This window comes from Podarcis cretensis, assembly GCF_951804945.1.
Source record: "Podarcis cretensis genome assembly, chromosome: 16".
NCBI classification, from domain to species: Eukaryota; Metazoa; Chordata; class Lepidosauria; order Squamata; family Lacertidae; genus Podarcis; species Podarcis cretensis.
The window spans coordinates 1,255,417-1,271,242 of record NC_137186.1 but is presented as its reverse complement, the minus strand read 5'-3'; the positions used below and the strand labels follow the sequence as shown (position 1 = coordinate 1,271,242).

Sequence of the window (15,826 nt, the reverse complement as noted above, 5' to 3'; positions counted from 1 at the left end):
TATCTACCATAAACTGCATTACAAGAAATCTCATTGAATGACTTTTGGATTATTTTGATAAAGGGGAAAAGCCAAAGATCTGAAAACCTGCATGTTCAGAATGTCTTATGTGGGCTCTGAATGACACAGAATTTATTTTATATACACTTTCACATTCTGACATTGATTGTGTTCATGGCCTGAAAAAGTGTACAGGGGATTTGGGAAGATGAATGATAAATCCCAGCAAATTGAGATAATTACCAGTTCCAAAGTTATCTCCTTAGAGCATTGAGCTCTGTTACTTCTAGTAAGATCAAAATAATGATGCATATGTGTTATTGAGTAGTTCTCTTGTAATTGCGAGTGCCACAGGCAAGCAAGCAGTCCAGCTGCAAACTCTTCCTAAATCACACCTGCACTTTTTCCCCTAGCTGTACATGTGTCACCAATGAAGACATGATTTTCAGGATTTTGTACCACAGAGGTGTTTCCTTGTATACCAGTTAAAGGGAGAGAGGAAATACACTTAAAATAATGCAGGATCCAGTTGCAGGTGCAATAAAGAGTGTTACATTTCCTTACAGAAAAAGTTAGTGTAGTGCTGTATCTTTTTTCCAGTAAGGCTTTGGACAAAGTCTCTCCCCCTCCCCCCCCCCCATGTTCTGAGTGGAATGAGGGCACTGTTAGGTGGATTTGTAGATGGTTGACGGATTCATCCCATTTTTTGTTGCAATCCAGGTAATGTGCCAAGCCAGTTGTGCTCAAAGGCATTGCCACAGAATCCGTAAAGATCCACATCAGTGGCAGTGATGGAAATAATTAAGCAATTCACTACTGTCCTGATTGTATCCTCTCAGTTTCTCCCAAAGGAATTCTGGGAGCTGCTCCAGATCTTTTTTATTGTTTACTTGTTAATTCTTTAAATATTTGTTTACTTGTTGATTCCTTAATTTCTAGGGACATGAGTATCCCAGATTTCTAATTACATACATGTAAATAAAATAGCAATAAAAGACACCTAGAATTACAAGCATGATTCAGACTTCTGGATCATTTAAAACTGTCTTCTTATTAGCTGCTCCCTGCTGTTCAGCTCAGGCCTCAGTAAAATAACATAGCATTTGGGGATAAAGATGCAGCCCAGTAACCCACAACTGGAGGCCAAGATGGAGAAGATCTCCACAGCCACCATGTATTTGCCCTTGGTGCTCAAGTAGGTTGGAACAAAGGAGAGCCACACACTGCAAAAGACCAGCATGCTGAAGGTGATGAATTTGGCTTCATTGAAACTGTCAGGCAACTTTCTAGCTAGGAAAGCCACCGTGAAGCTGACTATGGCCAGTAAACCCATGAATCCCAGGACACAATAAAACATGACAGTGGAACCTTCATTACATTCTAGAATTATTTCTTCAGTCATTGAGTGCATGTCAACGTCTGGGAAAGGAGGAGAAGTGGCCAGCCATATGCTACAGATTGTGGCTTGAATAAGGGAGCAGGAAAGAACAATGGAGCTGGCCAATTGTTTCCCCAGCCACTTCCTCATGCTGGACCCTGGCTTGGTGGCCATGAAAGCCAGAACCACAATGGTGGTTTTGGACAATATGCAAGAAATTGCCACTGAGAAGATCATGCCAAAAGCAGTTTGTCGAAGGAGGCAGGTCAGCTTGTTAGGTTGGCCAATGAAGAGCAAAGCACAAAGGAAGGAGAGAAGGAGGGAGAAGAGGAGAGCGTAGGTGAGGTTCCTGTTGTTGGCTTTGACTATGGGAGTATCTCTGTGCTTTGTGAATATTTGAAGCACCAAAGCTGTGATGAAGGAAAAGAAGAGGGCAAAGGTGGCCAAACTGATCCCCAACGGTTCTCCATAAGACAAGAATGTTTTGTCTTTGGGGAGGCAGCCATCCTGTTCATTGTTTGCATATTGATCTCCAGGGCATTCTAAACACTCATCCATGTCTGAAAAAGAAAAAGAAATAAAGAAATCTCAATGAAACAAAAAGGTCTTCTGTCCCGAAATTGGCACAATGCATCTAAGAGATGCCAGAATATATATGTGCTACTTCCATACTGTTTTCCCACTAGAGAAAGGAGCTTCTGTAGCACAGGTAAAATTAAAGCGTGTGATGTATTCCTTACCCTTTTTGTTTGAGATCTTCCCTTCTGGACACGGAAGGCAATCATAGCAGCAGAATGGCTTTCCTTCCTCCTTGTTCTTTCTATAACCTACATGACAATTCTCATTACACAGAGAAGTGGGTTGTGCCTGTTCATAAATGAAAGAAGGAAATCGTTTGGGACTTATCTTCAAATAGTAAAAATGACAGTTAAGCAATAGCTTCCAATAGGTTCCAATAGGTTTTTTGTTTTATCTGAAGATGATCTTAAATCCAGCACTAATGGTAGTATGGAAACTTCTACCATTACTCCAGTACCTTTGCCTTTATGAAAACCATATTAGTAAGTATTTGAACTTCTTCAGAGATTAACAAGGCAATATCTTATCAAATTAGAAAATGTTCAGGTGAAAGCTTATTGGGTCAGTATCTCATGAACATAGTGCATTTGACTCACAGTTGCAATAGAAATTATTGAAATTGTGTCCCATCCAGGTAGTCTAACCACTGTTCCTTTAACTTGGAACTTTCAAGCTATGCTTCCAGTGGTTTCTCTGGCAACATTCAGTGCCTTTGCTTTCTTTTTGTATACTTGTATCTTTTTTGTGAAGGGCGATGATCTCTTCTCTTATCTTCTTGGACCATTCCCCTGACTTAGAAATATAGCTAATATACAGCAACATTTGACACTCAAAAAACCCCTTGCGAGTTCAAGTATTTCATGTGTTCCAGCTCAAGCACACCTGTAGCCCTTGATTAGTTGCATCAGGTGTGCATCAGGTGTGCTTGAGCCAATACCTGTTGTATTTGTGCTGTTGTGATGGATTCTATTCTGGGGGTGAATAACAGTGAGACTGAAGAAGCCATTATGAGTTGCATTTTCACTTGAATTTGGGGGAGCCACCTGAAGCATCTATTGAGTTGAGCTACTTTTGCAAACAGCTGAAAGTCTGTAAATTTTGATAATAAACCTGATTTGCAATGGGGGTTGAATAACTTTGATTGCAGCTGTAATTGTTGGCTTTTGATTGATTCTTGCAGTGCTGTTGCAGTCCCTGGAGTAAACCAAAGTTTTTAATTCACCAGGTGTTTTAATGAGAAACCAAGATTGCATGTTTCTAAAAATTGTGCTTTATTCCTTGACTGCTTCTGACTAAAAAGTTTATTTAATCAGCTCCATAGCTTTTCTGTGGGATTCAGGTCAGGGCTAGTCAACACACTTTGTTGCATTATATTCTGTATTAGATTATCTTTCTAATGATATATTGTAGAAGTTCATTCTATGTGATACTGTTCTTATGAAGAAGAATAAGAAGAAGAGTTTGGATTTGATATCCCGCCTTTCACTCCCTTTAAGGAGTCTCAAAGCGGCTAACATTCTCCTTTCCCTTCCTCCCCACAACAAACACTCTGTGAGGTGAGTGGGGCTGAGAGACTTCAGAGAAGTGTGACTGGCCCAAGGTCACCCAGCAGCTGCATGTGGAGGAGCAGAGACGCAAACCCGGTTCCCCAGATTACGAATCTACCGCTCTTAACCACTACACCACACTGGCCATCAAACCTTAGAAATACAGCTTTTCCTGAAGTTTTCCACAATTTGGACCACTTGTGTAATGAGCATAACCTTCATCATATGTGAAATGCAGAAAGATATTTGTTACAGATATACGATATGGTTTTAAACACACATACACACACACACACACACATTTCCTTACAGAATATCATCGAAGAGTTCAGGTGTAGGAGGTTCATCGAAGGCTGTGCTTGAAGTTATATAGATTTGAGACATAATGCTACCAATAACAAGATCTCCAGACTGGACATATTTGTGAAGAATAGGAAGAGGGTCACTGATGGAACATGGAGCAACAGCAGCCTTGCACTCATCTGGAGGAAGCAGCGCTGACGCCAACATCATGGAAAGTACCATCCTGCACAGAGTATTGTAGGAGCAGGAGGAAACTTGCACACAGTCTGAGGCAGCAGCACAAATACCAAGACTGCAAATATTACCATGTTGCAGGGAATTTTGTAGGCGACAATTCATCTCTTTGCACATTGTCATCTGAGTGATACTGAGCAGCAGAGTCTCACCGGGATGGTTACAAAAGCCAGATTTCAGCTGGGAAAAGAATGAATGATCAGTCTGACAGAGACCTTGGTATAAGGCCAAGCTCTGAACATCACAGGAGATATTAGTAGTATCTGCAAGTCTTGATTTGTAGTTTTCTTGCAGCTACTGGAACTCCCTAGAGAGTCAAAGAAATGATTGTGATTACTTTGATAATCACAGGAGACTTAATCAGCTTTGCTGGTTTGTTGCTTCTTGGTGAGGTGGAGTGGGGGGACATGATTATTACACCATAGCCAAAGTCTCAGCTGGTCTTCCTTTGTAGGGAGAGCAATAAGAGTTTATGGAGATTCAGCAAAAAAATCAGCCCATTGTGTCAACAAAAATTTGCATTACATTAACTAACACCATATGGACAGACAATATCTTTCAGTTGAGAGCCAGTGAGATGTATTGGTTAGAGTGTTTGACTAGGACATGGGAGACCAATTTATTACAGTGGTACCTCGAGTTACAAACACTTTGAGTTACAGACTCTGCTAAACCAGAAGTAGTACCTCGGGTTAAGAACTTTGCCCCAGGATGAGAACAGAAATCGTGCGGCGGCAGCATGGTGGCTGCGGGAAGCCCTATTAGCTAAAGTGGTACCTCAGGTTAAGAACAGTTTCAGGTTAAGAACAGACCTCCGGAACGAATTAAGTTCATAACCAGAGGTACCACTGTACATCCAATCCAGCTACTAATTCCCCATTTGTATCTGTCCTACATGGAGAAGATAAATTCAGAGAATTTGGGATGAGTACTAGCGGGTAATAAATGCCATTCAATTGTTTTGAAGCACCACTTGGAAATGTGGCAACTTCACATTGTGAAGCCAAATGGATGTGTAAATACATGTGTATCTGCAGGTGGATGATGATTGAAAGTATAGCCTTGGCAGAAGTTACATGTTTCACACTGATGATTTGTCCCCATGAAGGAATATACCATTAGCACCCTATGAATGGAAGATCAGTGTATTGGCAGGATAACAAATTGACAGAACAACCTTACAGGGTTGAAAATTGGTCTCAGCTTTATTGATTACAGATGTAGGTTGGGAATGAAAAAGGTTAAAAGGATAAGAGGTGAAAAATACAAGGAATTACTTTGTCTGGTTTTCATCCAATAAATGCTAGCAAACAATGCAAAAATTAAAACCATCAACACAAGTTGATTCCTATTTGCTCCTCAGAATTAAGTGGTCTTTGCTGTTCAAGTTGGGCCTCAGAAGAATGATGTACAATTTGGGGGAAAAGATACAACCCAGCAAACCTGCGCTGGAGGCCAAGATGCAAAAGACCTCCACAGCCACCATCTGCTTTCCTTTGGTGCTCAGATAAGAGGGAACAAAGGACAGCCAAACACTGCAGAACACCAACATGCTGAAGGTGATGAACTTGGCTTCGTTGAAACTGTCTGGCAACCTCTTGGCCAGGAAAGCCATAGTGAAGCTGACCATGGCCAGGAATCCCAGATAACCCAGGACAGAATAAAACATCGCAACAGAACCTTCATTGCATTCCACAATGATTTCCTCCATCAGAGAGTTCATGTCCACATCTGGGAATGGAGGAGCCGTACAGAGCCAAGTAGCACAAATGCTGGTTTGAACGGAGCAGCAGCCAAGAAGCACAGAGTTTGTGAAAGGTTTCCCCACCCATTTCCTCATCCTGGATCCTGGTTTGGTGGCCATGAAAGCCAGAACCACCGTGATGGTTTTGGCCAAGACACAAGACACAGCAATGGAGAAGATGATGCCAAAAGCAGCTTGTCGTAAAGAGCAGCTCACTGGATGAGGCTGGCCAATGAACAGCAAGGAGCAGAGGAAGCAGAGCAAGAGGGAAAGAAGCAGAGTGTAGGTGAGGTCCCGGTTGTTGGCTTTGACAATGGGAGTGTCCCCATTCCTGGAGAAGACGCCAAGTATCAAAGCGGTGACCAGAGAAAAGACCAGAGCTAAGGAAGCTAAAAGGAACCCTAAAGGTTCTGCGTAGGAAAGAAAATGTTGGCGTTTGGGGAGGCATTGATCTCTGTCCTTGTTTGGAAATTGGTCATCTTGGCATTGGAAACAATAATCCATATCTAAAAAAAATAATAATGAAATGAGTGATATATGAATTCCAACAAACAAGACATTAATTAGTTGGTGAAAGTATCAGATATATGTGGATATTAAAAACTGTTTGTACAATCTCATGCCATTATGCATAATCCACAATAGGCTCTATGTTTTGATGGGCCTAAGGTGCATGGGTTTTTCATCTACTCTGTCCTTCATCTGGAGCTAGTGATCAGGAACATGGACTTTGTGCCCTTAGTTGAGTTGGTCACACCTAGAGAGATCTTCATGGTGATGGAAGATTCTTGAGAACAGCCATTTTGGGCTCAGAGGCTGGGCTGAGGACTGTTCTGCGTAAGGAGACAGTTTTATGCTTTTTTCTGGCTCACACGCCTAAAACTATGCTCCCCTAACAATGGAGCATGTGGGAAGTAGGCAGATAACAGCAGACATATTCCACACCTATTTCCACAGATCTCCTTTGTAAAAGTTCTGGATTTAGTTTCCCCAACTATCTCTTTTTTCTTCCAGATATAAGTGCAGCTGCTCTTCTGTGTAGGAGTACTGAACTGCTAATAGAGAGAAAGAGTTGAAATAGATATTAGGAAGCATTATACAAAATAGCAGATGATGTCAGAGGTAAGTGGATAGTAACAACAGTTTGTAAAATCTCCTGCCGTTATGCATAATCTGCAATAGGCTCTACATTTTCATAGGCCTGAGGTGCATGGCTTGTTCATCTACTCTGTCCTTTATCTGGAGTTAGTGATCAGAAAAATTGGCTTTGGTTGTACGCTTAGCTAGAATTGGTCACAATTGTAAGTTGGACAATGCCAAATAGTAATACCAGATTCATTGGTAAAAGCTGAAATAGATATTAGGAATATTTTTTTATAATAGCAGATGATGTCTCCTACCCGTTAGATTTGAAATCATCCCATGTGAACATGAAGCACAATCATAGCAACAAAATGGCAGCCCCTCCTTCTTTTTCCTGCTGTAGCCTGGCTGGCAGCGATCATTACACAAGGCAAGGGGCAGCACCTAGCCATAAAAAGAGAAGAAAATGTAGCTCTCTTGTGCCTTGTGAACAACATAGCTTTAACCAAAGAGATCAGTTGACTGATTAACATTATTCCAGAAAGGTGTGTTGTATGTGTAAATAAACTCTAATGTGATTTATTGGCAGTGAATGAGAAAGGATATTGAATTGAATGGAGAGAGGATAAGGAAGACAACAGACTTTGAAATGCAGGGAGTTGACACAGAAGGTAAAAGCACCACAAGACCATCATTCTTCTTTCAAAACTAATGGGTAACTTAGTGTCCCCTTGTCTTCTGAGCTGTAAATCTCACTTGGTTCAGTTTGTTAACTTGTACATAAATGTGCAAAGCATTGAAATGTGCTGAAATCCTATATATCAGCGATGTGGAACATTTGGTCTACCAGATGGTATTGGACTGCAACTCTCGTCAGTCAGAAAACCAGCCTGGCCATTGATCTGGGAGTATGGGAGTTGGAAGCCAACAATATTCCATATGCAAAATAGTGGAATATATCACCATTATATACTTTTAAACCAGACCTCTAAAGAAGAAAATATCTACTTCTCACCTCATGTACGATGGTAAAATAGCATGCTGGACATGGGTTATACGTCAACAATTTGCTTATAAATGATAAAGATTGTCTACAGTAACATTATTATTTGTATTCTTAATAAAAATATCTCATTTTTTAAAAACCATTGGTCCCACCTGATTAAAAGATCTGTGCCATGTGATCACTTCCTTATCCATGCTGAAGTCTACATATTTTGATTCTTCTGGAACTATCTTTCCTACTTTCACTCGGGAGAAGGTTTGGTTTGGAAAAGTAACCCAGTTAATAATATCAAATCCACCTGCTAACTCCCCATTCTCATCAAAGGACACTAAGTCACCAGCACTGTTGTTGAAGGAGATACTCCTCAAGAATGAGTGCAGCTAGGCAGAAGAAAACAAAGGCAAAGTTTTTTTTAAAAAAAGGAGAGCTTTTATGGAAACAAGAAGTATCCATCCATATATTTCACACAATGTAAAGTAGTCCAAAACTGTGCAGTCTACAACTTTTGGAGCACCTAACTATTTATAGCAAGTACAGGTGGCCTGCCACTTGCATGTGGGTTCAGCTCTGGGGTCAGTGTGCAAAGGCAAAATGGTGCCATGTCAGGAAGCCCTGGAACTGCCCCTCCTGGAAGGTGGGTTTGCAGGTAGAGAGGGAAAACAAAATGGAGAGCAGCTCATGGTGGCTTTTCCCTGCTCTCCTTCTTTTGTTTGCTTGTTTATTTACTTTTCCCCATTCCAGAGATGCTTCCACACGTCTTGACAGCCCATGTTCCTAGAGAGGCAGGGAAAGGGTACAGAGTGCCATAACTCCTTCAACTATTCCTGTAAATGGAAGGGAAGTTCAGGTTCTATCTTGATTGTGGCTCCTTCAGCTTGAAGGAAAAGGAAAACAGTTAAGGATTGTAAAGAATGTGGGCATTTTTGTAGAGGAAAGGTAAAAGCTGTAAGCGGTTGTGTGTGTATATCTATGTCTTTGTGTTTGTGTGTATTCATTCTATGGACTGTGTGACATCGCTCATTAGATTAGCCCCAAGCAATCTTTGTTCTGAACAGGAAATCTTACCTGCCAAGGTTGCAATTTTGGAGGATCGAGCCCACCTCTGCCTGCCATCATTCTGCGTTTTGACCTGGATGAGTGCATCTGATGTAAAGTATGTGCAATGGCATAAACCGCATTATAGATACTGTAACTTTGGCCAGTCATGGTCATTTCAAAAATATGCCCAGGAAGGCTCTCCAGACTCTCATGGCCAGTGCAGGTCTTTGTGTTTTCCTTGTGCCCATTGGAAGCAGAAAACAAACAGTTGAATGCCTGTTGCCAAAAAGCCTGGAGGAACCCATCGCCCTTTGGAGAGTTGGGGTTCAGGGTCTGAAGGAAGTCTTTAAATCCCTGGACTTTCTCTGTGTGAATTGCAAGAGACAAGGCACCATCAAAGACTTGTATATCATAATACCTTTGCATTGTTTCTGAAGAGAAAGCCCACTGGGCTGTCAAAATCCACACAGTGCCTGTAGACTTCTCTGCAACGTCTTCAGCTAATGAATAAAAATATTGCATCCATTTCACAACTGTAATGGTCTCAGGTTCTGCACACAGAACCAATATGTGGACTTCTGAGGCCATCAGAAAAGAGGACTTGGCCCGAAGGAGTTCCAGGGAACGAAAATTATCTAGACCCTGAGATAAGGCTGGTAGTTTTTCATTGAAAGCTGTACAGACTCCATGCCGGGAAAGCATAGGCACTAAGCTTTGCATAAAGGTCTCTCCATTTTCATCATCCGATGCCACAATTCCTACCCATGTCCACTGGAAATGTAGAAGTAGCATGACAATCCCTGCATATTGATATTTCTCATTAGGCACCGTTCGGTAGAATGTCTGGGGCTGCAACTCCGGGCTTCTCACTGGAGATAATACACAGTAAGCAATCTGGAGGAAGAAATCAATCCCACAAGAATTGGAGAGTTAGAGCAAACAGTTGTGGTTCATTCCAAGTATCTACTTGGAGAAAATAACTCATGAGAATGTCTCAACTCCTTTATGGATGCATGTTGATGTCACAAGAACATTATGCATATCTCCAGCTGTTGTTGGTGGGGAGGAGGAGCAGGTTTGCCTGACCTCTTGCAACTGGTTTTGTGCAGCTTCCTGGGAGCAGGAGGTAGACCCCTGCTACTGCGTTTGTCCAGTTCCAACCTCCCTGCTGCTTCCCAGTGACACATGGGAGACAAAGTCAGGCAAGCACCAAAGCCCCTCTCCTCCAACCACTATTGCAAAACTCCCCCAGATGCTTTTGTATCAGGTATATTTTTATCTTTCACCTCCTTTTTCAGAAAAATGAACCAAAATAAAAGAAAGCTTTGAGAACCCAAAAGATAATTATTGTATCAGAGGCAGAAGAGATTCACAGCCTCCACACTTACTATACAAATACCTGTTGAATCTTGTAGATGCCTAAGACAGTAGCCATGTGGAGGGAGATGTCAGAGTAAAGTCCCCCAATAAAAGCTATCTTTTCTTTTTCCTTGTCACATATGAAATTGGGGACAATCCTTTCTGTGATGGACAGAAGTTTCAGGGTGTTCTGATAAGTCATTCTTGCATTTGTGTAGCTATCATAGACGTGGAACCCAAAGGTCATATTCGGTACAATATTAGGGTTCTCGTTTATTTCTTTCACAGCAAACACCAGAGAGAGGATATTCTGGTAGTACTTCAGTACTTCACTAAAAAAGAATTATACTATGTGTCAGAGGTATTCCTCTTCCTCTCCCTCTTAAGCACATAGGTAACTTCTTAGCTCACATGCACCTACATAAGTTGCCACATTCTTCCCTTAACTCCTTATTTCCAACCAACAGACACTCATTGAATGAGAAATTGCCAAGTCAAAAATTCTGACTGGAGCCTCTCAGATAGTTAGTGCTTGGTGTAGGTGGGGACTAGAAATCAGAGCACATCAGATGGAACACGATATATTCTTTCACAGTAACAGTAACCTTTCCCTCCTTCTAATAAAATTGTGACTGTACAACAAATACTTTAGCCAATGTTAGTCATACTCAGAGAAGGCCAATTAGGATTAATTGATCAGACTAATTTAATTTCAGTATATTAATTTCAAGGGGTCTACTCTGCATATAGCTATGTTTCAATACTTTGTTTTGCAAAAACAAGTTTGTGACTGCAGTTTTTATTACCCAATATGGTTTACATTGCAAAGCAGAGAATATAATCCAAATTCTATGTTATTCATATGTCGCATTCATATGTGACTGTCAGATTAAAGGATAGTGGTTGTGAATGTGAGGATCCAGTTTTGCTGCAAAGGAAAACAGATGTTAATGGTGTGAAAGGAAACACAGAGGGAGGTTAAGGATGAAGTTGGGAGAAAGCTGTGAGAGCCATGGGATCAGGTGATGAGAAAGCAGAACAGGCAGAAGATAGAAAGCCCAAGAAGTGGAATAAAGCAACGAAGAAGAAGCTGACAAGATCACAATGTAAAAAGAAGAAAATATATGTTTAACATTCCTACTGGAAAAAAGTCACATGGAAATGTGTTCTGAGGGAGCCATTGTATGTTTGCTGCAATTGTCGCATACATGAGCTCACCAAGGGTACACTATGAAGGATATGGTTTTTTCCTTACAAAAGTTCATCTATAAACTTTGTGTTTGGGTGCTCATGGAAATCTATTTCTTCAACTATAAAGCCGAAATAAGAAATAATTCCTCCAATGATTAGGTCCCCTCTCTGATAATTCTGGTATGGAAGCTGGAAAGGCTCCATCATGGTGCATCTAGCAGAGTGTTCCTTGCTCTCAGTTGGAGGCAACTGCAGCCACAGGAAGAGAAAGATCAGCAGAAGAAATGTTCTGACCATCTTGGGGCCAACAGGGATGCTGAAAGTCAGATTTCTATCTTATCTATCATAAACTGCATTACAAGAACATTCATTTAATGACTCTGGATTATTTTGATAAAAGGAAAATGCCAATGACCTGATCCACGAAAACCTGCATGTTCAGAATTTCTCATCGGGGCTCTAAATGACACAGGATTTATTTTATATGCACTTTCACGCTCTGATATTGATTGCATTCATGGCCTGATAAAATGTACATGGGGTTTGGCAAGATGGATGATGAAACCCAGCAATTTGAGATAATTACCAGTTTGAAAGTTATCTCCTTAGAGCATTGAGCTCTGTGACTTATAGTAAGATCAAAATAATAATGCATATTTATTACTGAGTAGTGGTCTTGTACTTTCGAGTACAAGGCAAGCAAGGAGTCCAGCTGCAAACTGGATTCCCTGAAGGGAGCTTCCTAGTTTTTCCTACACTCTTCTTCAATCACATTTCCCCTAACTGTACGTGTCACCAATGAAGACATGATTTTGAGCATTTGAGACCCCAAGGATGCTACCTTGTACACCAGTTAAGGGGAGGGACGAAATAGTAAAGTAATACAGATTCCAGTTGCAGGCACAATACAGAGTGTTACATTTCCTTACAAAAGGCAGAAATGGTTAGTGTTGTGCTGTGGCCAGAGTGTACCTTGATTTCAGTAAAGCTTGTGAAGAAACTGGGAAAATGTGGGTTGAATGAGGGAACTGTTAGGTAGATTGGTAGCTGGTTGACTGACCGAACCCCTTTTCTTGCAGACAGGATCATGTCCTGTGCCAGTTGTGCTCAAAAACATTGCCATAGAATCAGTAATCAATTCACCACTGCCCTAATTGTGTCCTCACAATTTCTCCCAAAGGAGCTCTTTGGGGTTGCTCCAAATCTTTTTTATTGTTTACCTGTTAATTCTTTAATTATTTGTTTACTTGTTGATTCTTTAATTTCTAGGGATATGAGTATCCCAGATTTCTAATTGTTGTTTAGTCGTTTAGTCGTGTCCGCCTCTTCGTGACCCCCTGGACCAGAGCACGCCAGGCACTCCTGTCTTCCACTGCCTCCCACAGTTTGGTCAGATTCATGTTTGTAGCTTCGAGAACACTGTCCCACCATCTCGTCCTCTGTCGTCCCCTTCTCCTTGCGCCCTCCATCTTTCCCAACATCAGGGTCTTTTCCAGGGAGTCTTCTCTTCTCATGAGGTGGCCAAAGTATTGGAGCCTCAGCTTCATGATCTGTCCTTCCAGTGAGCACTCAGGGCTGATTTCCTTAAGAATGGATACGTTTGATCTTCTTGCAGTCCATGGGACTCTCAAGAGTCTCCTCCAGCACCATAATTCAAAAGCATCAATTCTTCAGCGATCAGCCTTCTTGAAGGTCCAGCTCTCACTTCCATACATCACTACTGGGAAAACCATGGCGTTAACTATACAGAACTTTGTTGGCAAGATGATGTCTCTGCTTTTTAAGATGCTGTCTAGGTTTGCCATCGCCTTTCTCCCAAGGAGCAAGCGTCTTTTAATTTCGTGACTGCTTTCACCATTTACAGTGATCATGAAGCCCAAGAAAGTAAAATCTCTCACTACCTCCATTTCTTCCCCTTCTATTTGCCAGGAGGTGATGGGCCCAGTGGCCATGATCTTCGTTTTTTTGATGTTGAGCTTCAGACCATATTTTGCGCTCTCCTCTTTCACCCTCATTAAAAGGTTCTTTAATTCCTCCTCACTTTCTGCCATCAAGGTTGTGTCATCTGCATATCTGAGGTTATTGATATTTCTTCCGGCGATCTTAATTCCGGCTAGGGATTTCTAATTACATACATGTAAATAAAAAAGCAATAACAGACACCTAGAATTACAAGCATGATTCAGACTTCTGGATCATTTAAAACTGTCTTCTTATTAGCTGCTCCCTGCTGTTCAGCTCAGGCCTCAGTAAAATAACATAGCATTTGGGGATAAAGATGCAGCCCAGTAACCCACAACTGGAGGCCAAGATGGAGAAGATCTCCACAGCCACCATGTATTTGCCCTTGGTGCTCAAGTAGGTTGGAACAAAGGAGAGCCACACACTGCAAAAGACCAGCATGCTGAAGGTGATGAATTTGGCTTCATTGAAACTGTCAGGCAACTTTCTAGCTAGGAAAGCCACCGTGAAGCTCACAACGGCCAGCAAACCCATGAATCCCAGGACACAATAAAACATGACAGTGGAGCCTTCATTACATTCTAGTATTATTTCTTCAGTCATTGAGTGCATGTCAACGTCTGGGAAAGGAGGAGAAGTGGCCAGCCATATGCTACAGATTGTGGCTTGAATAAGGGAGCAGGAAAGAACAATGGAGCTGGCCAATTGTTTTCCCAGCCACTTCCTCATGCTGGACCCTGGCTTGGTAGCCATGAAAGCCAGAACCACAATGGTGGTTTTGGACAATATGCATGAAATTGCCACTGAGAAGATCATGCCAAAAGCAGTTTGTCGAAGGAGGCAGGTGACTTCCTCAGGCTGGCCAATGAAGAGCAGAGCACAAAGGAAGGAGAGCAGGAGGAAAAGGAGGAGAATATAAGTGAGGTTGCGGTTGTTGGCTTTAACTATGGGAGTATCTCTGTGCTTTGTGAATGTTTGAAGCACCAAAGCTGTGATGAAGGAAAAGAAGAGGGCCAACGTGGCCAAACTGATCCCCAACGGTTCTCCATAAGACAAGAATGTTTTGTCTTTGGGGAGGCAGCCATCCTGTTCATTGTTTGCATATTGATCTCCAGGGCATTCTAAACAGTCGTCCATATCTGAAAAAAAAAAGAAATAAACATCTTATTTTTAAAAAAGTTCTTCTGTCCCCAAATTGGCAAAATGCATCTAAGAGATGCCAGAATGTATATGTGCTACTTCCATACTTTTTTCCCACTAAAGAAAGGAGCTTCTGTAGCACAGGTAAAATTAAAGTGTGTGATGTATTCCTTACCCTTTTTGTTTGAGATCTTCCCTTCTGGACACGGAAGGCAATCGTAGCAGCACAATGGCTTTCCTTCCTTCTTGTTCTTTCTATAACCTACATGACAATTCTCATTACACAGAGAAGTGGGTTGTGCCTGTTCATAAATGAAAGAAGGAAATAGTTTGGGACTTATCTTCAAATAGTAAAAGCAATAGCTTCCTATAGGTTTTTTGTTTTATCTGAAGATGATCTTAAATTCAGCGCTAATGGTAGCATTGGGGCGCCTATCATTACTCCAGTACCTTTGCCTTTATGAAAACCATATTGGTAAGTATTTGAACTTCTTCAGAGATTAGCATGGCAATATCTTATCAAATTAGAAAATGTTCTGGTGAAAGCTTATTGGATCACTATCTCATATAGAAATCGCTGAATTATGTTTGACTTATACTTGCAATAGAAATTATTGAAATTCTGTCCCATCCTGGTAGTCTAACCACTGTTCCTTTAACTTTGAACTTGCGAACTATGCTTCCAATGGTTTCTCTGGCAACATTCAGTGCCTTTGCTTTCTTTTTGTATACTTGTATCTTTTTTGTGAAGGGTGATGATCTCTTCTCTTATCTTCTTGGACCATTCTCCTGACTTAGAAATATGGCTAACATACAGCAACATTTGACACTCAAGAAATCCCTTGCGAGTTCAAGTATTTCATGTGTTCCAGCTGAAAGTCTGTAAATTTTGATAATAAACCTGATTTGCAATGGGGGTTGAATAACTTTGATTGCAGCTGTAATTGTTTGCTTTTGATGGGTTCTTGCAGTGTTGTCTGAGCAGAATTCAAAGTGTTGGTGCTGACCTTTAAAGCCCTAAACGGCCTTGGCCCAGTATACCTGAAGGAGTGTCTCCACCCCCATCGTTCTGCCCGGACGCTGAGGTCCAGCGCCGAGGGCCTTCTGGCAGTTCCCTCATTGCGAGAAGCAAAGCTACAGGGAACCAGGCAGAGGGCTTTCTCGGTAGTGGCACCCGCCCTGTGGAACGCCCTTCCAGCAGATGTCAAAGCGATAAACAACTACCTGACATTCAGAAGACATCTTAAGGCAGCCCTGTTCAG

At 41.6% G+C, this 15,826-nt stretch overlaps 2 protein-coding genes across 2 annotated transcripts in view; both read right to left on the bottom strand.

Annotated features, from left to right (window-relative positions):
- Window positions 1–15,826, bottom strand: part of LOC307205220 (vomeronasal type-2 receptor 26-like) — a gene marked incomplete at both ends in the record, with an annotated part of 126,709 nt that overhangs the window by 36,240 nt on the left and 74,643 nt on the right. The window lies entirely within an intron of this gene.
- Window positions 1,037–11,669, bottom strand: LOC307205190 (vomeronasal type-2 receptor 26-like; the record flags this gene model as incomplete). Its single annotated transcript, XM_079957378.1, has 9 exons — window positions 1,037–1,938; window positions 2,119–2,317; window positions 2,895–2,928; window positions 3,815–4,030; window positions 6,731–6,840; window positions 8,027–8,254; window positions 8,940–9,806; window positions 10,312–10,603; window positions 11,527–11,669. The coding sequence occupies 9 exons, from the start codon at window positions 11,667–11,669 to the stop codon at window positions 1,037–1,039; spliced, it is 2,991 nt and encodes a 996-aa protein (XP_079813504.1).